The following is a 22,882-nucleotide window of genomic DNA, read 5'->3' as shown; positions in this document are numbered from 1 at the left end:
ACTCTCGCTGAGACTGTTACAGACTGCAGCTCAGCACACTCTCCGGCTGGTGGGAGGAAGGGAAGAGAGAGGAGCTTGTGTGTCCGAGAGAAGATTCCACTAGAATGGCTAACCACTGGGGGCTGTGAGATGGTTTCATCACTAAAGGGCTTGTCATGAGAGCATAAGGATTTAAAGTGAATCCCCAGACACCCACGCAAGATGGCCAGACATGGTGGTGTACACCTGTAGTGCCAGCCCTGGGACACCTGTATTGCCAGCACTGGGGAGATGGCCACAGGTGGCTTCCTGAGCCAGCCAATAGTGTGCAAAGCAGAGAGCTCCAGGGTCAGTGTGAGATGCTGTCTCAAGAAAAGGTTGAGAAAGATTAAGGAAGGCACCTGATGTCAGCCTCTGGCTTTCACACACATGCACGGGGCATGTGCCCACATACATGGACATGGACATACATACATGCACATACAAAACAGAAAAGAAAAAAAAATAGAAAAAGAAGTTACCATTGCCCAAGCCTCCCTTTTCACCAAGCACTGCATTGCTACCTGACTTACCTCTCACAACCACACCAGGAAAGCTATGATTCCCATTTCACAAGCAGGGAAAACTGAGACTCAGAGATGTTAAGAACATGGCCCAGTCACCCGGAAAGTAGATGGCGGAGTTGGGGTTAGGCACAGTCTTCTAGGCTTCCCTGACTATATATGAAGAGCATGGTTTGACATGTCTCACGGGCGCGCAATGCAAGTAGGTATGTGTCACAGCTTGGAGGAGCTTCCTAGCCCTCCCAACATGCATAGGGGCAGAGATAGGAAGAAGCATCAGAGCCCAGATGCTGCCACCTCCATCCACTGCAGCAAAGTAAGCGGACCTTGCCCTGAGATCCTCCAACGGGATGCAGACACATCCTCCCAGCCAGGGTCAGTGTCTTTCCCTCCAGGAAGCTCCCTACATAGCTCCATTTACCAGATAGCCCCATTGACTAGATCTTTCCCTGCAAAAGGCTTCTGGTAGAGCATCAGAGGTGCCACACAGAGACACAGCAGGCGCAAACACCATACAGGACACTGCGGTTGAGCTCCCTGGGGTGGGGCAGGGCTCAGATGAAGGAGGCTGAGTTTGCCTTTGGTGGGAGTGTGACAGTGTCACCCATCCCCACCAAACAGAGCCTGAGGAACTGGGTCAACCCACAGGACGCACTCTCAAGGCTGTTGCTGCAGTGTGTGGATGTTTGTCGCCCAGCCTCTCTTGGAGACACCAGGTCAGCGAACCGTGACACACAGGGACCTGATGAGTCTCCCAAATATAAGGACAGGAAAGAGGTCAGATCAGGGGAGAGACTCCAGCTCTGTGATATTCTAGAACTGCCCAGGTAATGAACACTTGCATCAATTAGGATGACAGTGGCTTACAGGTATGTGTGGTGACTTCTCCAGGGGTGGCCTGAGGTTCTTGGAGGTACTGTGGCTGTTGTCTCTTTAGTGCCTGGTTATGTGGTGTTCACACTGTCAAAATCTACAAAGCAGCCACGGTTAGTGCTCTTTCCCGTGCATGTGTCTCCTGGGCATCTGAATAATATCTGGGGAGGGAGATGGCTCCGCCGACATAGTTCTTATACAGGCACAAGGCTGGGTTCCCAGTATCTGCATAACAACCAGTGTGGTGGCTGTGTTTGTAATCTCAGAGCTGGGAAGGCCGAGATGGGTAGACCACTGGGGCTCACTGGACAGCCAGCTTAATTAGCCTAATGGGTGAGCCTACACACACAGACACAGACACAGACACAGACACACACACACACACACACACACACACACACACACACGAGAGAGAGGGGGGGATGGGAGGAAGTAGAGGGGGAGGAGGGGAGGGGGAGAGGGAGACAGAGAGAGAGAGTGGGTGTGTTCAGGGAACCTTCTAGATGGCCTGATGTCTTAGTTTATGAACTGTCGCTGCTCCACCAGCAGACATCTTGACAATGTCACGTCTCAGTTCTCTGAGCCTCAAATTTCCTGTGTGAAAAGTGGGTTCCAGGAGGTTCTGTAGGAAAGACAGGTGGAGTGATTGACACATAATAGTTGGTACATTAGTGAGGTCACCTGGCGACCCTTCCTTCCCAGGAATGAGGCTTGGGACTGACCCCTGGGGAGGGCTGTGACACCCAGGCTCAGAGATCCTCATTTCTAGATGAGAGCTGGTCACACGCAAGGGGATTTCCATGGGACTTCTTGGTTCATCCAGGGTGATCCACATACTCGTGGGGGTTGGATTAGTGGGTAAAAATGCTAGCCACGCAAACGTGGTAACCTGAGTTTATTTCTCAGACCCTCCCCCTCCCACCACCACCACCAAAAAAAAAAAAAGCCAGTCTTGGAGGTACTCATCTGTAATCCTGGCACTCTTCTAGCGAATGGGGGATGGAGACAGGAGAACTGGTCAAAAGCTTGCCTGCCAGAGAACTGGGCAACAGAAGAGAGATCCTGCCTCAGTATGGTGGAGGTGAGAACTGTCTCCTGAAAGCTGTCCTTAGTTCTCCACATGCTTATGTGGTATGTGCATGCCCACCCCACACACAAATAATTAATGAAATAAATAAATAAAAATCTCATACTCTTTCAAAATTCCTAGCCCTCGCCATAGCCAGAAGCAGGAAGGTGGTCATTGCTGGGATCTTCTTGCTCATTCGAAGCCCCTGTCCAGCCCCTGCTGTCCCTCCGGCTCTGACCTTGACAGTCACACATCCAGACTCCTTTCTGCCTTCTTGTTTGTTTGTTTGTTTGTTTGTTTGTTTTTGAGACAGGTCTTCTCTGTGTAATAACCCTGGATGTCCCAGACTCTCGTAGACCAGGCTGGCCTCGAATGCAGAGATTCACCTGCCTCTGCCTTCCAAGTGCTGGGATTAAAGGTGTGCGCCACCACACCTTGTTGCCCCATTTCTGCTTCTTGTTTATGAAGTGGGGCTGGTCTGCCATTCTGACGATTTCATGCCATGGGCTGGGGACAGTGGTTGATGTACTCGGGTCTGTGCTACAGACAGCTAGTGGCACCTTAAAGAAATAATGGCTTGCCTTGTTATTTATTTATTCTGAGGATACAGAGAGGGTGCCAACTCACACAAGTAGGACAATAAAGCCAAGGCAATAGTTTAAAATCATTAATCAAATCCCACAGTGGCCCTGTGACCTGGAGGCAAGGTTCCTGCAGAACCCTGCTATTAAGTCTATAGGAAATGACAGCCCTCTTGCATGCACAAACTTCCCCTTCCTCCAGGAAGCCCATCTGTGGTTTGTGTGTGTGTTCTTGGGCTTCCATCTGTACCAGAACCACTCATTTCTCACAGGAAGGTTGGCCTGCTGTGTGTGTCCTTCTAGTAGAGAGATTAATAGGAGGTGAGCATGAATGGTCTGAGCCTGTGATCCCAGCACAGGAGAGACTGAGGCAGAAAGATCACAAGTCTCAGGCTAGCTGGCTCTACTTAACAAGTCCCAGGTTAGCCTGATCTACTTGGCAAGTCCCAGCCAGTAGCAAGACCCTTCCTGTAAGGAGCCAAAAGATACCCCAAAGGACACAGAAGAATGACTGACTAAGGGCCCAGGAAGGAAGCAAGACCTGGAGAGAGACCTCAGAAGGAACTAATCCCCACCTTCCTGTTAGCTCAGATGTCCAGCTTGCTCAACAGTGAAAAAAGAAAGTCCCAGGCTTGGGGAGATGATATGCTCAGTCAGCCAAGTGTTTGCTGCATAAGCCCTACAGACAGCCTGTGTTGGGATCCTCAGCGCCCACATGATGGAACACGTGATGGAACACATGAAATCCCACACTGGGTGGTGGGACGGGGGAGGGGGTGCAGAGAGGATCCCAGGGGCTGTTGGCCAGACAACTAGCCTCTTGTTGGCTAGTGGAAGTGGTTAGCTCCAGGGTTCAGTAAGAGACCCTATCTCAAAAACTAAAGGGAGAGAAACCTCTGGCCTCTGCCTGTGCACACATGAATACATGTGCATGTACACACATGCATATATGTGCTCTCTTTCTCTCTCTTTTCCTGTTCAGTCCGATGGCATGTTGTAATGGTAGCTCTAGAAAACTCACGTAGACATTTGGGAGCCCCAAGAAAACAGTGTAAATGTAGGGGGTCCTCCTGGAGAAGTTTGGCTCTGTTAGATTGTTGGTTTTTTTCATCTGACCACAAGGCACAATACGGTCTCTGCAGAGTGGCAGGCAGGTCTGAGGCAGCCTGGTCCTCAGGGAACTGTCTGTGCAGGGCTGAGATGCATGCATAGCCCACTGCCTCAGTTTCTACCCCCATGAAATGGGAATAATGACCTTTTATCCTTTTTTCCTCTTTTTTTTTTTTCTTCTTCTTGACAGTACTAGGGATCGAACCTAGGGCCTTACGCATGCTAGGCAAGCACTCTACCACTGAGCTACATCTCCAGTCAACAGATTTCCTTTCCCTGTCATTAGTCCCTAACATAACTATTCACGAGGCAGCAGAGACAGCCCAGGGGATAAAGTGCTGGCTGGACAACCTTGAGGACACAAGTTCAGATCCCTAGAACCCACATAAAAGCCAGGCATGGCTGTGCCTGCTTATAGGCCCAGTGCTATGGGTGTGGATGACAGATGCAGGCTCTGAAACCTCACTGGCAAGCTGGTCTCCCAACACAGCAATCCTTGTGCACCGGAGGCCCCTAGAAGAACAGAGAGGGAAGAGAAGAGGGTGATGAAGAGGAGAGAGAGGAGGGAAAAGAGGAGGAGGGAGAGGAGGAGGGAGAAAGGAGTAGAGAGAGGAGGAGGGAGAAGAGAAATGAGAGGAAGAAGGAGTGGAGAAGAAAGTGTATTAAATGGTTCTCAGCACCTCCCCCATGTGCTAATTGATGATGCATCTTCTTTGGTGAAGTGCCTGTTCAAATACTTAGTTCATTTTTAATGTTCTCCTCCTCCCTCCCCTACTGCCTCCTCTGCCCCTCCTTTTGTCTTTCCATGCTGGAGATTGAATCCAGGTGTCAAGCATGTGAGAAAAATGCTCTACTCTCCAGTTACACACCAGACTCTTCCATCTCCATGAGAGGTTCTTGGAAGGGACAAGAAGTTGAAGGCTCCTGAAGTCTAATACGCTGGCGATTCTCCCGACACTCATGCTGTGCTCTCCATGTTGTGTCAAGGACAGTGCCAATACCTGGCCATGAGGATGTTCTCTGGTAGTGGTGGTGGTGGTGGTGGTGGTGGTGTGTGTGTGTCTGATCAACTCTCCTGGAACTGACGTTACAGGTGATCATGAGGCACCTGGTGTGGATGTTGGGACCCAAACCCAGGGCCTCAGCAAGAACTGGGTCTCTTTCTTTCTTTTTTTCCACTTATTTTGAGTGTATGGTGTTTTGTCTTCATGTATGTCTCTGTAGCATGTGTGTATAGTGCCCATGTAGCCAATAGGGGTCGTTGGATGCCCTGGGACTGGAGTTACAGCTTCCATGTGGGTGTGGAGACTTCTGCAAGAACAACCAGTGCTCTTAACCACTGGGCCAACTCTCCAGCCCGTTTTTGTTTTGTTTAGTTTAGTTTTGAGACAGGCTGGCCATGAGCTCTTTAGCCTTGAGTTCCCAGTCCCCAAGGACTGACTTACAGATGTGCATCTCCATGCCCAGCCCATTTTCTTTTAGAAATTCCCTAAGCTCAAATCTTACACGTAGGTCCACCCATCATTTAAAACAAAATTTCCTTAACATATATAAAATGCACATAACTCCCATGGTAATCTTTTCAACTGTGCGGCATCCTGGCCATCAGCGTATTCACCGTGTTGCTCAACTGTCCCCGCCATCCGCCCACAGAACTTTCCGTCTTGCAAAACTGAAACTCTGCTCCCAGAGAAAGCATCAAGACTTCCCACTCCCCTCCCAGCCCCTGGAAACCACTACTCTCCGTCTTGGCTTCTGTAAGTTTGAACCTCACGGAAGCTGGACTCTGTGGTGTTTGTCTCTGTGATTGACAGCTCGAGTATTTCATTATGAGATTAATGGCTTTCTTGTTTGTTCATGTTGGGAGATGTGTTGGGACTTCCTTCCTTGAGGCCAAGCAAACTGATCCATTCTCAAAGGCAGTGTATAGATGAGTGCCTAGAAGGTCCTTTCAAGTATACAACTTAGTATTATTTTTTTGAGAGAAGCTCTCAAATGGCCTAGACTGGCCTCCAACTCAAGATGTAGGAGAGAATGGCCCTGAGCTTCTGACTCTCCTGTCTCCACCTCTCAAGGACCAAGATCGCAGCTGCGTACCTCCAGCCTTGCCTTGTGGGAACTGAACTGGGAGCTTCCTGCATGTGCTCTACCACAGAGCTGCGTCTCCACCCATTCCTTAACTCAATTTCCTTTTTGTTTTCTAAGCAGGGGCTGTGTAGCCCAGGCTGGCCTCAAACCCTTGATCCTCTTACTACTTCCCAAGTGTTTGGGATTGTTGACTTGTAGCTACCGTGCCCAGCTTCGGCTCTTTAAAAAGAGCCACATTCATTTAATTGTGGCCACGATCTAGCCTCCGAGGCCCTCTGTGGGACTCTACAGATGATTGTCACTTCCTGATTGGCTCCACCACACTCCCTCCTCTCAGCTAGCTAACTAACCTATTTTCTATCTCAGTGCCTGTCTCAGATCTGTATGTGAATGGATCACACAACAGTGTTTGGTGTTCAGTGAAGGAGGATAGCCTTCAGTGACGGCTTCCCCTTCCTGACATTTCCCCCCATACTGTAGCACTTACTGACACTCGATTCCTTTCTGTTTGTTTGCTTGGTGTGTCTGTGTATGCGCTCTTGTATGTATGTATGTATGTATGTATGTATGTATGTATGTATGTATGTATGTATGTATGTACATTTGTGTGCATGTATGCAGATGTTTAAGTATGTGTTCTTGTATGTATGTATGTATGTATACACACATGTGTCTATACATGTATGTATTTATGCAAGTGTGTGTATGCAGATATGTGTGCATGTTTTCATCTGTGTATGTATGCAGGTGTGTATATATGTGTTCTTGTATGTATACACATGTGTGTATGTATACATGTGTGTATTTATGCAAGTGTATGTATTCAGGTATGTATGTGTATGCAGGTGTGTATGTATGCAGGTATGTGTATGTATTTGCACATGTATATATGCAGGTATATGTGCATGTTTGTATGTGTTTATGTATGTATGTGCGTACACGCACGTGTGTGTGTGTGTGTGTGTGTGTGTAGGCTAGAGGTCCACATTATGTCCTCCTCATTCTCTCCACTTACTTTTCAAGAGAAGTCTCTCAGCACAGCCAGATCTTAGCTAGACTCACTGCCCAGTGAGACCCACGGATCCTCCTGTCTTTACCTCTCAGGGCTGGAGTTACAGGCATGCCCCGCTGTGCCAAGTGGCAGGGTCTAACTCGGGTCTTCATGCTTGTGTGGAAACCATCTGCCAGCAGGGCCCTAGGATTGCAGCTTCTGTGCTGCTCTCAGTGATGGGCTAATATGTGCTCGCGTAGCCAGCTCACCTTTCACACATCCCCTGGCCCAGCAGTGGGACGCCTGCCTCATTCTTGGTTGTACTGCACAGCGTGACTGTGACCAGTGTACATATCCCATGATAGCTGGCTTTGTTTCTTTGGATGTAGATCCCGAGTTGTAACTTATGTTTCATATGGAAAACTCTACACCTAACGCTTTGAGGAAGGGTCAGACTATTTTCCAAAGCCACTCGAGGGTTCCCGGGTGTGGAATTCTCACCATCTCTTTTCATGAGAGTTGTCTTAGTGGGCGTGAGGCAGTTTCTCATGGCTGCCTTGATTTGTATTTTTCTAGTGACTAACAACGTTAAACGCCTTTCCATGGTCATCACTTTATCTTATGCGGAGAAGCAACTGTTCCAGGTCTTTGTCATTTTGAAATCGGGTTGGTTTCGCTTTACTGCTGACTCGTGAGAGTCCTTGTATGTTTGTCTACAGTCTACGACACACATGATTTTCTGCCACCCTGTGGCTTACATTTTTACTTTTTTTTTTTTTTTTTTGAGAGTATGGTTTGAAGCACAGGATTTTAAATTCCGGTGAAAACCCAATTTAGTTTTAATATCTCTTGTGCTGTTGTGACACGATTTAAGAAGCCATTACCTAATCCAATGCCATTGAGATTTACTCCCCCACTTTCTTCTAAGACTTTTTTTTCCCTTTCAAGTTTCATTTGCTTGTCTGATGCAGGGTCTTGCTATGCAACCCAGGCTGGCCTCTACTCATTGGTGAGTCAGTCTCCTGCCTTTGCTTCCTCAGTACTGGGACCATAACCACACACCATCATACCTGGATGCTTTCTAAAGCCTTATACCTTACATGTAGGTTTCTGAATCATATTGAGAGAGAGAGAGAGAGAGAGAGAGAGAGAGAGAGAGAGAGAGAGAGAGAGAGAGAGAGAGAGAGAAAGAGAGAGAGAGAGACTCCTCTCTCCGTCTCTCAAGTACCAAGATTGCAGATGGGAGCCAGCATCCTCAGGTTGTGTGGTGACCTGAACACAGGGTTTCATACATGCAGGGCAAACACTCTAGCCACTGAGCTGTGTCTCCACCCGTTAACTCAATTTCCTTTTTGTTTTCTGAGCAGGGCCTTGTGTTACCCAGGCTGGCCTCAAACCCTTGCTCTTCCTACCTCTACTTCCCAAGTGTTTAGGATGCAAGGTGCATGTCGCCAAGCCCAACTTCGGTTTCTAATTTTATGCATCCCAAATGACTTAATAGACTCAGGTGCTGAGACTCAAATTTATGTTCCCTGACAAAAGCCTCAAGCACTCTTTACTGCTGAGCCATGTTTCCAGCCCCATTTCGCACTAACTTTTGTGGGTGGCAAGAAGAAGGAGTTCAGCCTCAATCTTTTGAATGTAGCCATCTCGCTATCTCCTGTAGTCTTGTCAAAAAGAAGGCTTTCTCTTTAGTTATTGCATTAATGCGCTTGAATTTTCAGTGTACACATTTTCCATTTGTTTATCAGCTTCATTCATACATCTTTGATACTTGGGGTATTTTTATAAATGTGCTTTAAACACTCAGCATGTAGAAATAACAACTGTTGGGCTGGAGGGACGGCTCAACGGTTAAGAGCACTGACTGCTCTTCCAGAGGTCCTGAGTTCAAATCCCAGCAAGCACATGGTGGCTCACAACCATCTGTAATGAGATCTGATGCCCTCTTCTGGTATGTATGAAGATAGTGATAATGTATTCATATACACAAATTTTTTTTAAAAAACCCTGCTATTATTTTGGATTTTCTTATTCTACTCTGCAACCTAGCTGAACTCAGTGTATGAATTCATTATGTGTAGATTCTACGGGGTTGTTGTTCATGGCTTTTTTTTTTTTTTTTTGAGACATAGTCTTATATTTCCTGGGTGTTTGGGAACTCAATGCCAGTCCAGCCTGGTCCTGAACCCTCGGCCTTCCTCCTGCTTTCCCTTCCTAAGGGCTGAGATCACAGTGTGAGACACCACTTCTTCTAAAATGTAAAATAGTGATCTCATTGCTCGAGCACACAGGCGAGTGTGTACAACTGGGACAAAGCTACGGGTGACTCATCTTCCTGAGGATGGCGGAGGACTCAGGCGATACTGGGTCAACGGATGGGTCATCATCTCTCTATCAGAGCCATCCAGAACTTAGTGCCCTCATCCTAGTGGTAGGAATTCGTCAGATGGGGGAAAGCTATTTTGCTTTGTTTCTCAGACCTGGTCTCACTATGTAACTCTGGCTGACCTTGAACCTGTGATCCCTGTCTCTGCTTCCTGAGCACTGGGAGTTCAGGCAGACACAACGTGTTGTGCCTGGCTAGATCTAGGCTTCTTTAATTACCACAGTGCATACTGTACTGTGTCCTGTGAGTCCTTTGAGGTCACACTGGTTGGGGATGGGCTTCTTAGCCAGTTTATAGACATGTTCCTCCTGTCATCAGAGGTCAGCTTCAAGTAAGAGAAGACACTCTCTTGACAGGGCTCTACCTTAAGCATGTGACTGGCAGAAGCAATGGCCAGGGAAGAATCCTCACGGGGATTATCACGCCAAGGCTATTAGAAGCATTCTTTTTTTTTGAGACAGGGTTTGCCCTGGCTGTCCTGGAACGCATTCTTTTGTTGTTGGTAGTGGGGATGGCTTATTTTTTGAGATAGTTTCTCCCTATATAGCCCAAGCTGGCCTCAGACTCTTAGGAAATCTGCCTGCTTTTGCCTCCTGAGCACTGAGATTGGTCACATGTGTCACCGGGTTCAGGGACAGTTGCATTCTTTGGGGTCTTAGTGTATTTCTCTCTCTCTCTCTCTCTCTCTTCCTCTCCCTCTCTTATTCACATTTTAGCCTCAAGTAGGACATTGCCCGTGGACTATAGTTGAACTTAGATCTCAATTTTCTAACTTATTTATTGATTTATTTGCCAGGAATAAATCTGGATTTTGCCACTGGTGTTTCTTGGTTGGTTTGATTACATCCAAGACATCTTATGCTTTCCCCCATTTAAATCTATACACGTGGAATAATACACATGGGTTGGATTCTTAGTGTAAAAATCAATTAACCTTTCATTCCTGGGATAAAACCAACTTGGTTATGGTTCACATTCTTGTGTATATGCTTATATTCTTGTTTCTTATAGATGCTGCCTGTCAGGATTTAGTTAAGAGGTTCCACGTTGGGCTGGAGAGATGGCTCAGTGCTTAAGAGCAGCGACTGCTCTACTGAAGGTCCTGGATTCAATTCCCAGCAACCACATGGTGGCTCACAACCATCTGTAATGAGATCTGACACCCTCTTCTGGTGTGTCTGAAGACAGCTACAGTGTACTTACATATAATAAATAAATAAATCTTTAAAAAAAAAAGAAAGAGGTTCCACATCTATGGTCATCTTCCTTTTGGGTGATGTTGTCAGCTTTGTGATCAGGATAAACACGGCTATGGGGAGTGTAGATTGGACATTTCCTCACTTGAATGTCACGAGGGAACGCCTATCCATCCTTGTTCTGGGCAGAATTGTGCTCCCTCAAAATGCATATGGTGCAGATTTTCGAACCCCCCTAGCCTAGAGCCTCGGGATGTGTCTATACTTGCAAAGAGTGCTTTCAAAGAGGTGAGTGAAAATGGGAGCAGACCCTAACCCACTTGATTGTCCGTAAAAACAAAAGCCACAAAGTCACCCCCACGGCGCCTCTTTGCACCCATCTTCCAGAAACAGCTTCAGTTTGTATCTGGCAGTCGCTCTCCGCTCTCCCACAAGTGGAATTTCTGGGCCGACCAGTTTATTATTCATTATTGAGTACTAGCAGCTTGGAAGGGGAAGGTGGGAGTGGAGGAGCCTGCCTCTCCCCAAGAGGGAGGAGCCAGGCCCCGGGAAGGACCTGCTTGACCTGCTGACTTGCTCCTCCACCAGAATTTCAGGGCACAAAGTGGCTTTCTAGGGTCCCAGGTCTTGGCCACATCCTGAGTGCAGGCACTCTCGGCTCCTGCAGCCTGGAAGCTCTGTCTTCTTTAAAGTTCAGTGATCTTCATGAGAGATGGATGCAAACGTGGGCATAAAATTAGAACTTGGCTCCCTGCAGACACAGACAGCAATATCGACCGGCTTTGCCATTGCCAGTCTGTGATGGTAGAACAAGCCATTGTCATCTAGGGAAATCCTGGGGCTCCTTGAGAAAATAAGGGCTCCTGCTCTCTGGGATCCCCAACCTGTGTCAAGGTCCATAAACCAAAACATACAGGAACCTGCAAAGGAACGCATTTCCAGATACAAATTAGAGCCTTCACGTGTGGGGATGTGTGGCTGGAGGCTGCCAGGGACTCCCTGGGGAGAGGAGGAACCTTCCTACAGACAAGAAACCTGGAAGGGGGGGGGGGGGTTAGGGGATGGGTAGGGGACAATGAAGGATGCCTGAGATAGCCCCAGTGGCTTGGGACAGCCAGAATAGGAAGTCTGAAAGTCCTGAAGAGGAAGAGCCACTTTGGGGGACCCTTGCCAACAGGATTGGAAACACTGGAGGAGGAGAGATGTGTGGCTGAAGGGATCACATTGAATACCTTTTCCAACAGGACTATTTTCCCAAGCCAGTTCACTCCATCCAGTTTTTAAAACAGAGCCCCATGTATGCCCCAAAGAATGAGAGCTTGCTCATGGCGGTTACAATTTCTGGAAGGAGGCCTTGGCATCCTGACTTCACAGATGAGGAGGGCACAGAACAGGGAAGGAGACCCAATGGCCAAGGTCTTCAGCCTGGAGATGGAGGATCTGTCCCTGCTCAGCCTGCTCAGGCAGCCCCTGGATCTCAGCCCCCCCCTTCTTTTCTAAGCCCACACAGTAGACAGTAATGACAGAGACCAGACACACACACAAACAAACTGATGCTAGTCCCCTGACTCAGCAGACCTTCCGCCAGAGACTATGGTACCACTCAGGGAGCTTATAGTGATTTTCAAAGACATTTTTGGGGTGGGTGTGTGAAAGAGAGAGAGAGAGAGAGAGAGAGAGGGAGAGGGAGAGGGAGAGGGAGAGGGAGAGGGAGAGGGAGGGAGGGAGAGAGGGAGAGAGAGAGAGAGAGAGAGAGAGAGAGAGAGAGAGAGAGAGAGAGAGAGAGAGAGAGAGAGAATGAGAATTAGGAGAGCTGTTGCTGGAGGCCAGGGGTGCTGTTTGAAGCCCTGGAGTGTTCTAGATGGCCACATTGAGTGTGGTTGCTACCCACCAGGACAGGGTCAAAAAGAACCCCAAAAGGCCTTGCTCATGATGATGCTGGGGGCTTTCTACCACATGCACGTGCTGGATCACCTCCGGTCTCAGCCTGCGGGAGATGGCCACCCACATGCTCATGAATGGCTGGAGCCCTCTTTCAGATATGAGGGGGATTCTGTCCATCTGGACAGGGGACAGGTATGTGTCCACGTAAATCCCCCTTATCAGCAAGTCTCCTTCACTCGGGCAGACTTGGGTTCCTCTGAACTCTCTTCTGAGCTGGGCTCTGAAGGTTAGGTTCTGATGTGAGTCTCCGCAGTGTCCATTTTTAGCTGCAGTCCTGTTAAGATGGTTCAGCTGGGATTTCTGCCATTCCTCTCTGACAGCTCTCATATCTGAGGAGCCCCTCGGCTTCTGACACTCTCTGGGGTAATGCCTGATCACCCCGATTTCTCCAGGAAAAGCTGTCCAGGCAGCTTAGCTGGAACCTCTGCCCTGCCACAGTCTCTCCATGATTTGTACCCACAAACCCTTCTCTTCTCCTGGTTTCATTTACTTCTTTTTTCTTTAAAAATAAAAACATAAAAAACGTATATATTTGATTGATTTATTTTGTTTTTTGTTGGTTTTTTTTTGTTTTTGTTTTTTGAGACAGGGTTTCTCTGTGTAGCCCTGGCTGCCATGAAACTCACTTTGTAGACCAGTTGGCCTAGAACTCAGAGATCTGGCTGCTTCTGCCTTCCAAGTCACTGAAATTAAAGGTGTGCACCGCCATACCCAGCTTTTAAAAAAATTATATCTTATTTTATGTGTATGTGCCTAAGTGCATGCATGTGTACTGCACTTAAAGTTACAAGAGGCATCGATCGGAGCCCCAGGAAGGGGAATTACAGATGGTTGTGAGACACCACGTGGGTGCTGGAAATTCAACCTGGGTCCTCTGCAAGGGCAATGAGTGCCTTTAACTACTGAGCTATCATGCCAGGTTCTATTTATTTTTATGTGTATGAATGCTTTGCGCACATGACTCTGTGTGTGTGTCTGTGTGTGTGTGTGTGTCTCTGTGTGTGTCTGTGTCTGTGTATGGACCACTCGTATGCCTGGTGCCTGAGGATGCAGGATTCCATGAAGCTGGAGTTATAGGCAGTTGTGAGCTGCAATGTGGGTGCTGGGAACTGAACTCAGGTCCTCTGCAAGAACAGCAAGTGCCCTTAACCACTGAGGCAACGTTCCGGCTCTTCTCCACTCCCCATTCTCTTGAGACATGGTCTTATGTTGGCCAGGGTAACCTGGAACTTGCTATATAGATGAAGATGAACTTGAACTCTGCTTCTCCTGACTCCATCTGCCAGGTGCCAGGGCTACAGGCACGTGCCACCATAACTGGGTTTCTTTCGTGCCGGATTCAGACCCTTGTGCATTCTGGGAACTTAACTCTCTTAGCCTTGTATTTGGAAGAGCCCAATCCCACGTGCTCACTGTAAGGCCCTAATGTGGTATTCCCTACAGGAAGGTCCCTTGAAGAAAGTACCTTTTGTTTTTCTCAGACAAGTGTTGGGTAACATTTTCCTTAGCATCTTCCAGCTGGGGATGGGGTGAGCTCAGCCCTTGCTTCAGGTGCAGGGGGTGGGACTAATTCTTGATCGATAAACCCCACTCCCAAGCCCAAGGGGGTGGGTAGGCTGATGTGGGGTAGGAATTTTACCAGCCGGGTGTGGGAAGGGCTGTATCAGTGGGAGGGAGGAGGTGGAGCCAGTTTCTAGGACATCTGTCATCTGCCTCCTGCCCAGGGCCATTGCCCCGGCACTACCCTGCTTGTTGTGCGTGACAGCGTGAAGCTGGGGCCTGCTCTCCAGAGACTTTTGGGCATATTAAGGACCTCTCAAGCTCTATGTCGGTGGCCTTCCAAAATCCACGACATGGCAGATGGGGCACAGGCCAACCCCAAAGGGTTCAGGAAGAAGGCGCTGGTTAAACACTCCACTGGACGGAAGAGCCCAAGCCTCAGGGCCTCTCCCTCTAAAACCTCCAGGTAGGTGCTTGCTGCCCTGGAACGGACCATTCCACGGAGAGAGGCAGCGGCGAGGTAAGGGATCTATTCCCGGAGTCCGTTCTCCAGAAAGATCTCTGAGCTTCTGCACGCTGAGTCTAGTGCTGCCAGCTGTGTCTAGTGCTAGAAGGACGTCGGGACCATTTAGTCAACTTCATTTTGTTCTTGAAGCTCAGAGAGGCTGAGAGATCTCTGTGCCTGTGGTCACTCAGCATCTGCAGAGCTGGAACTAGACTCCAGTGACCCAGGGCCCTTGGTTTTAGGTTTTAAGATCCAATTGCCAGGTGGGGTCCCCATGACTAGGGTCCTAGGACTCCTTAGAGTATGGACTCAAGAGAGCTGGCTCTGATGCATGACAATGGCTTCCTATCTTGGGGCTCAAAGTTGGAGCTGAAATTGGTTCTGGTGGCTCTGCCACTCCGGGATGTGTCCTTCCCAGGAGACACAGGCCAGGTGGGGAGGTGTTGATCAGAGGGCTGGGTGACAGTAACTTGGGCAAGAGAAAGCATGGGTGAGGCCTTGGGTGGGACAGGCTACGGGCAGCTGGAGAGGAGGGCTCAGGATGGCTATTCCTCTCTCTCAGGTCCAGCCTGGGTATGAAGAAATTCTTTGCCATCGCAGTCCTGGCCGGCAGTGGTGAGCATGGCTCCCGGGAGACCTTTCTGATTTCCTGTTCCCCACCCCCACCTCCCCAGCCTTTTCCTAGAAACGTGGATGCCTGTGTTGTGGGTGCCTGTGTTGTACCACTGGAAAACAAGTCCTTCCTCTCTCTGGGCCTCTCCACTTCCCTGTCAGGCTTCATCCTGTCCTCTGGGGGCTGTTTAGTTCTGGGCACCTGTAAACAAGCCAGTAGCCTCCTTTTTTTAATGAGCTATGCTGGGCAGGTGCTGAGCAAGCCTCGTAAACTAGCAGTGTTTGCTATCATTGTGAGTCCGAGCATATGTATTAGTGACTTTCCGTGCTGGCAGGAGTTAATGAGTTTGTGCGCAGCTAGATGCGTGTCTGTGCATGAGTGTAGGTGTGTCTGAGCATACGCGATGTCTGTAGGCCCCACACCTCAGTAAAACTCGGCTCACTGCTGGCTGGCATCTCCGTGAACGTCCGTGTTCATTGTGATGTCTGTGTCAACAGTGTGTGAGTGACAATGAGACACAGCGTAGCTCTACATGAGCATGTGTGTGTGTGTGCTCATGCGTGGGTATGTGTTGTGTGCCTTCTGTCCTAGGGCTGATACCCAGGGCTTCCTGGAGCAGAAGCACGGCTGAGTGAGGCTCCTAACACAAGCCTGACTTTACCTTGCATCCCCAATGATGGGTTCATTGTGGCCAAACACAAGAAAGGGCTGATGCAGTCAGACAAAGTGACCTGTCATTTAGAAAACAACCCCTCCTGTCTCTCCCAAACCACTGGTCCCAGGAGACTAAACATGAGCTATTTCTTCTGCCTGTGAACACAGTCTTAGTTCTGTATAAGCTGATTTTCCTGAGTGCCATATGTGATGGCTTTGTGTATAGCAAGTGTGTGTGTGTGTCCGTTGCATAATCATATATGTTTCTTACTCTCATGCTGTGAGAGCTGACAGTTGACGGCCAGGAGCCTGGTACTGCATATACCCTGCCCCCAGGGTAAGATGCCTGCAGCTACAATAAGAGATAGCGCTTCCAAGTCAGGGGAGGAGACAGTCAGGGCTCACAGTGACAACCAGGTGCTCCAAGGCTTGCTGGAATCTATCCAGTCTCCAGCTCTCTGATCCTGGGCTTCCTGTCTCTCAGAACATTTCCTTATCTTTGAGGCTGAAGGATGTGGGGTGGGCAGGGGGCAGGTACTGAGCTGGGTGCCTAACTCCAGGTGCAACTGGAGCAGGCCAGAGTGGAAGTTCCATGCACACAGGCTCCACACCGTCTGGCTTAGCATCCGGCTAAGGACAACAGACCAGGCTCCTACCTGAACTCTGCAACTATGAGCCTGTGCCACCTGAGTAAGCCTGTTTACTCTTTGAGCCTTAGTTTTCTCATCCTGCAAATGGGGATAAGACCTCCCTCCTGTTGGTGTGTGTGTGTTGCAGGAGGTGGGGGTGGAAGATGTGAGTGGCTTCACCCAGGTAGGGACTGCAGGCCCCAGGCTCGATGCACTGACTCTGGACAGATAGCTCAGTGAGAGCCACACCCTACAAGGGACCACAGAGAGGGAAACAGTCGACAGGAAGGAGGGACAGATGGCTAGAGGGCCTGACCATGCCTGGAAGCTGAGGTAGATGGTGGCAGAAGTGACTTCCTCTGTGTGTGCTCTGTGCTGAGACACACCTACGCCAGGAGTGCAGGCAGGGACCCTGCTCCCCTTGAGCCACAGAGACACCAGACAGAGGTCATAAAGAGAGTGCAATCAAATTCCTGTAACTCATGACAGTATGTGCCATTTGTGACCCTCGCCAGTGAACCAGACATTCAGAATGGCCTCTTGGGGCAGTGGTCTCTGATCTCATTAAGTTGCCCAGGCTGGTCTTGAACCCTATCTATAGCCCACGCAGCCATTGCATGTTCAATCCTCCTGCCTCAGACTATTTCTTGAGTAGGCAGAACGTGTAGCACCAAACCCAGCTGAAATGTGATTCTGACTTTTAGTATTTTTACATTTACTCTGTGTTTATCAGGAAGTGGCTCCATCCGAGGCCATGCCTGTAAGGCAGAGGGTGTGGCTGAGGAACCCTGAGTCCTGGTTCTCTTACGTCATGTGACAGCAGGACCCTAGGCAAGTTACTCAGGGCTCCAGCCTCAATTTGCTTATCTATAAAAATGTGATAACAACACTGTCACGACTTACGGTAAGAGCGGTAGGAGCGTAATGAGTGGGTAAATGGTAGGGCTTAGGACACTGCCTGGCCGGCAGCTAACATGAACCATATTTGGTCCTCCGGGCTGGAGTGAGTGACACCCCAGCCTACAGGATTTTGTATGTTTCTCCCCCTCCCATCCCTCCTTCCCTTTCCTGTCTCATTCCACTTCTTGACTCTGGGGCTAGCCTTAGCTCTGAGGAGCTCCCAGGCTAGACCTGACTCTCCCACCCTTCTTGCAGTGGTAACCACGGCCCACAGCAGCCTGCTGAACCTGAAGTCCATGGTGGAGGCCATCACACACAGAAACTCCATCCTGTCCTTTGTGGGCTACGGCTGCTACTGCGGGCTGGGGGGACGCGGCCATCCCATGGATGAGGTAGACTGGTAGGTTCCAGAGGCCTCCTGTGGTGAGAGATGGGAGCGGCTGACAGACAGGCTCAGGAGGAAGCTCGTCGGTATCTTAGATGCTTTTGTTGCCCAAGATTTCAACCTTCTTGCTCAAGGAAGGAGTGAAGGAGCGGCACTTGATGTCCTCCGACAGACAAGGAGGTGCCAGTCTCATGGCTGATGCTCCACAATGGCAAGGGATACCATGGAACCCACCCCCATTAGACTGTGCTTCCTCCCTCAGACTAAGAGACCTGGAAGCCATGGCTTCTGCTCACAATTCCCTAGCAGCGGCCAGCACCAAGTCTGGCACCACAGGGAGCTGGCAGTCAGCTGCCCTCTTTTAGAAGGGGTGGGAATAACTGCTCTATATTTATCCTATTGCCTGTTGGCCCCACCACCACCCCATCTCCCCCTGGCCAAACACAATCAGGCCTGAGTTTGAAAGCTGTGGTGTCCTTCCTACCCTCCCTCCCTGACTGGGTTGCTGGGATACCTGACTCCTGTTGAAGCTCCACTCTGGACCTAGAGCCCTGACAAAGAGGACCAAGGACAATAATTCGGGGTGTTAATGGCAGCTCTGCTTTACTCTGTGACCTTGGGCATGTAGCTCTACTCCCCACCCCCTTCTCCAGACTGTAGTCTTACAGACTGATCATAGGGACTAAAGGAGACGATCTGAGGTCTCTGCTGGGGATTGAGGGTAGGACACAGGTCAGCCACCCACCGCTGTCTGCTTGCCTCTGCCAGGTGCTGCCATGCCCACGACTGTTGCTATGAGAAGCTCTTTGAGCAGGGCTGCCGCCCCTACGTGGACCACTATGACCACAGGATCGAGAATGGCACCATGATTGTCTGCAGTGAGTCCCTCCCCTGACAGTGAGGCTTGGATTGGCATAGTGCAGGGGTGGGGGTGGAGGATCCTAACACAAACCCAGGATGACCCACTAAAATTGAATTTCAAGCAAATCATGAAAAACGGTTTTGGGGGGCGGGATGACTATCCCAAATGAGACACACTGACACTAAAAGTTAGCTGTTGATTTCAAATTCATATTAGCGTAACATGAGGAGTTAGAATAAGCAGCAAGAGTTTGGGTAAGAACCACCTTTTGTTACTTGGCCCTTGCCAATCACTGCCTAGGAAAGTGGGGGCTTGCCTGACTCTTCCACTAAAGGAAGGGGTCTGGGAGAATAGATAGTGACAGATAGGGGTGGGTTTACCCCTTTTCATCTTAATTCTGTTCATTTTGTGTATTTGTGTGTGCCTGCCTGTCTATATGTGTACCGTGTGTGTGCGCACGTACCCATAGAGGCCAGAAGAGGGCGACAATTTCCCAGCAATCAGAGTCACAGGCAGTTGGGAGCCCCTTGTTGTAGGCTCCAAGAACCAAACCTGGATTCTCTGCAAGAGCAGCCAGTGCTCTCCGCTGCTGAGCCATCTCTCCAGCTCCCTTATATCCCTCGTTTGTAGCCTCAGGTGTCCCAACTATACAATGGCCACATTAGACTTCAGAGATTCTCTAGTTTTACCCTGTGCTAGAGGCCCCACCCAGAGCAGGGCACCCTAAGAGTCAGGGTGACACAATACCTACTGGCTTCAAGTCATATCCCAAAGGCCACTGGGTTCTCAGTCAGCTTCCCTCCCTCCCCTCTTGTCTTGGCATCACCCAGACCCCAAACCTCCTTTCCATGACAGCTGAGCTCAATGAGACGGAGTGTGACAAGCAGACATGCGAGTGTGACAAGAGCCTGACTCTGTGCCTCAAGGATCACCCATACAGGAACAAGTACCGAGGCTACTTCAACGTCTACTGCCAGGGCCCCACACCCAACTGCAGCATCTATGACCCGTACCCAGAGGAAGTCACCTGTGGGCATGGCCTCCCTGCGACCCCTGTCTCAACCTAGCCTGACTGAGGTCCGAGAGAAGAGACGGTGGGATGTCCCGCTGGGGTCTACATCTGATGTGTGGGGCCAGATAGGGTGCAGAACTGTCCTGTGGCTCCGTCCCAGTCCTGTAGTGAGCTCAGTACTAGAAGATTCTAGAAGGCCAGGGCTTGTTAGTGGTATCACTCTGTCAGTCTTACACTAAGCATCTGGGGATCTCTCCTGGATATGGAAAGAAATGATGACCCCCCCCCCAGCTCAACTCCAAGAACCTTTGAGACCTTTCACAGGCCTGAAAATCCACTCCCAGGCAGGCAAAGTGCCAGGTTGAGGCCTGGGTTCTGGGGGGGACCCTGGAGTCCCACAAGCTGACATAAAGAGTCATCTCTACTTTTCAGACTTGTGGCTCTCTAGAGTCTCATTCACAGAGTGGGTGACCCCATCCAGTCCTTAGTCAACAGGATGCATCTAGGCCCAAAGCCTGACCTCTCTTACCCAGAGTGCCTCCGGGCAGGCTTCGAGGGCACAGGGACCCCATATACACAGTAGCTGCACATACAGGGACTGGCTGGAGGTGGTCACACCTCCACAGTTCTTCCTGCCCCTCTGACTCCTGCCCAGAAGTGGTGGGTACCCCCCCACCCCGTGCCATTCATTGTCCCACCCACATTCAGAGCAGCAGGCCAGGGCTGCTGGGAGCTTACTCTCTCTCTATGCAGGGAGAGCCTAGTTCAGACTGTCACTGGGGAAGACACTAAGGTCTGGGTTGAAATGTGGAAGGGAGGGTCAAATCAGGAGATTGAAAGGAAAACTCAGGTGGAGAGGGAACGGGGTAGTAAGGAAAGGAGCTGGGGGAGAGGTAGAGGCAAGTTGTGATGAGGCTCAGGCCAGTTGCCAGACATGTCAGTGGGAACAGCAAGGGAAGGGATGGTAAAGGGCTAGTGTTACTGAGGGTACTGGGCCCCACAGCTCTGGGGAATCTTGGGCAGAGGTGAGGGCTCCTGCTGGCAGGTCACCTCTGCTATCCCCAGCCTCATATTTCTTCAGGTGTACCTTTCCCTGTCCCCTGCCTCTCCTTCCATCTCAGGGTCAACAGTGTCTAGCCCTACCTCATATCTGTCTTCTGCCTCCATCCAATGTCAACACTGAGGACCCAGCCTTGTCCGGATGCTGACAATATTCACCGGGAGGCTTAGCTTGTGTGGCTACATGGGACACTGTCACTGGAGACAGAGAGCCAAGCAGGGTGGTATAGAGGCAGGGAAGGGTGTTTATGTAGATAGCGGTGTCTATAATGGCAGCACATGTGTGAGAGGGGCCACTCTCTGAAGCTTGCCTCATGCTGGTTGTGGTGTGACACAGTGGTCACTTATGTGCACTGACCCAGCTTGCCCCAGCCTTGTGATCTTCCTCATTTACCCTCTCAGAGGCTCAGCCAACAAGCCTCCCTGGTCTTCCCTGCCTCACTGCTCCCATCAAGCCAGGGGTGGCGTTGGGATGGGCGCCCAGAGAGTTCCTGCTGAGTTTTGACACCAGACGTGTGGGCTCCTGCATGGGTATATTCCTATAGAGTAGGCTGGGCCAATGAGACTCTACTGTTGTAGGACCCAGCTCACCTGTACCTCAACCCCCCTCCCCCTGTCTCCACAGAATACAACATCTCTTCCCCAAACTAATAAAAACCCTCCTGTCTTGGCTGCCACTGCTGGGTCCTTCTTAGGGTCAGGGTGGGTACAGGGATGCACTCCTAGGTCTCCAGTACCGAGGAAGGCAGGTTCCTTTACGTGTCACGGCTGGCCGAGCTCCATCTTTCCCTCACCCCTATGCTTGTGGGGAGATACGGCCCGGTGAGGCTAAAGGCACAGCTGAGAAGGGAGGAAGGTGATGCCCAGGTGATGGACAGGGGCGTGGGGACCCACCACTCCATGATGACAACCTGTGTGGGCTGCTTCAGGCATCCACCTTGCCCGGGGCACTGTCCCAAAGTCTCTGAAGCCACAGCTGTGCTCCGAATCATGCAAACGGCCATCGACTACCCCTCCCTTTGTGCTTCCACACTGATGTGCAGCAACGAGTGGCTGAGGTGCGGACACCGCCCTCTTTTAGGGCTGTATCTCTGGTTGTCCCTTCTGTGATGGAACCTCTGGCCTAAAGGTCACAGCCTGATAGGGCAGCCAGGAAAATGGCAGCTATCTTAGTGAGCTGAATGAGGGTGGGAGGGTCAGAGAGAGGCAGGAAATCAGTCTCCTCCTGGTACTAGTTTTGAGGCCAGATGCCTCAGATAGAGAAAGTGGGGCAGCCACAGGAAGCCATGGAGCAAACCCATCTAGGTCCCAGCCCCTGCCTCCTCTCCCATTCAGGTTCCTTTACGTCTTCTCGTCTGGTTCCTGAATGGGCACAGTGTCCAGAGGCACGAGTGTTTGTCCAACTTTGATGTCTAATGCTGAGACAATCATCACGACCAACAGGCAACTGGGGGAGCCCAGGGTTTATCTGCCTTATGCATCTCTGTCACCGTTGATCATTGAGGGAAGTCAGGGTAGGGCTTTCAGCAGGGCCAGCGGCAGGAAACAGAAGAAAGCAGCTCTCTAAGTTGCTCCCTATGGCTTGCTCAGCTTTCTTTCTTATTCAACCCTGCCTAGGGATGGACCGGCCCACAGAGTCTGGACCCTCCCACGTCAATCACTAATCAAGAAAATGCCCCATAGGTACCACTGCTGGCCAGTTTGATGGAGGCAACATCTCAGTAGAAACTCCTTCTTTCCCAACTGTAGGATGTGTAAAGTGGACAAAACCAGCCCAGCCCAGTGTTCCTGGGGGTATGGGGGAAGAAGTTCCCAAGGGAGGGGAGGCTGACACACACAGCTTCTGTCCCTTGCCTCAGTCCTTAGTGGAGCAGCCTTTCTGCATCGCAGACCCAGCTCATTAGGAGATTCTAGAAGAAGACAGAGACTCTGTATCCTTAGTGTCTCCTGGGTATGGCCTCTGTTCCCCAAGAGCCCAGG

At 50.2% G+C, this 22,882-nt stretch overlaps 1 protein-coding gene and 1 long non-coding RNA gene across 3 annotated transcripts; both read left to right on the top strand.

Annotated features, from left to right (window-relative positions):
- Window positions 1–2,409: 2,409 nt before the first annotated feature.
- Gm42332 lies at window positions 2,410–10,736 on the top strand. The gene is made up of 3 exons (XR_881522.1): window positions 2,410–2,496; window positions 4,990–5,932; window positions 10,655–10,736. It is a non-coding gene; the product is annotated as a predicted gene, 42332 (long non-coding RNA).
- Window positions 10,737–14,511: 3,775 nt separating this feature from the next.
- Pla2g2f (phospholipase A2, group IIF) lies at window positions 14,512–21,577 on the top strand. 2 transcript variants are annotated; one of them, NM_001360875.1, is made up of 5 exons: window positions 14,512–14,749; window positions 15,351–15,403; window positions 17,840–17,984; window positions 18,738–18,847; window positions 19,687–21,577. In NM_001360875.1, exons 2-5 carry the CDS (start codon window positions 15,364–15,366, stop codon window positions 19,896–19,898), a joined length of 507 nt encoding a protein of 168 aa, NP_001347804.1. In that variant the 5' UTR covers window positions 14,512–14,749; window positions 15,351–15,363; the 3' UTR covers window positions 19,899–21,577. Both variants share the same exon structure in this region, with proteins under 2 accessions (NP_001347804.1, NP_036175.2).
- The last annotated feature ends 1,305 nt before the right edge of the window (window positions 21,578–22,882 follow it).

The sequence above is a fragment of the Mus musculus genome, chromosome 4, assembly GCF_000001635.26.
Source record: "Mus musculus strain C57BL/6J chromosome 4, GRCm38.p6 C57BL/6J".
NCBI classification, from domain to species: Eukaryota; Metazoa; Chordata; class Mammalia; order Rodentia; family Muridae; genus Mus; species Mus musculus.
This window is presented reverse-complemented; position numbering and strand designations above follow the sequence as displayed.

What these genes read in the sequence shown, in the direction of transcription:
- Pla2g2f (NM_012045.4), top strand. Translation starts at nt 14,637, where the DNA reads ATGGCAGATGGGGCACAGGCCAACCCCAAAGGGTTCAGGAAGAAGGCG. An exon ending in TCTCCCTCTAAAACCTCCAG is followed by an intron (nt 14,750 to 15,350) that starts GTAGGTGCTTGC and finishes CCTCTCTCTCAG; the next exon opens with GTCCAGCCTGGGTATGAAGA. An exon ending in CGCAGTCCTGGCCGGCAGTG is followed by an intron (nt 15,404 to 17,839) that starts GTGAGCATGGCT and finishes CCCTTCTTGCAG; the next exon opens with TGGTAACCACGGCCCACAGC.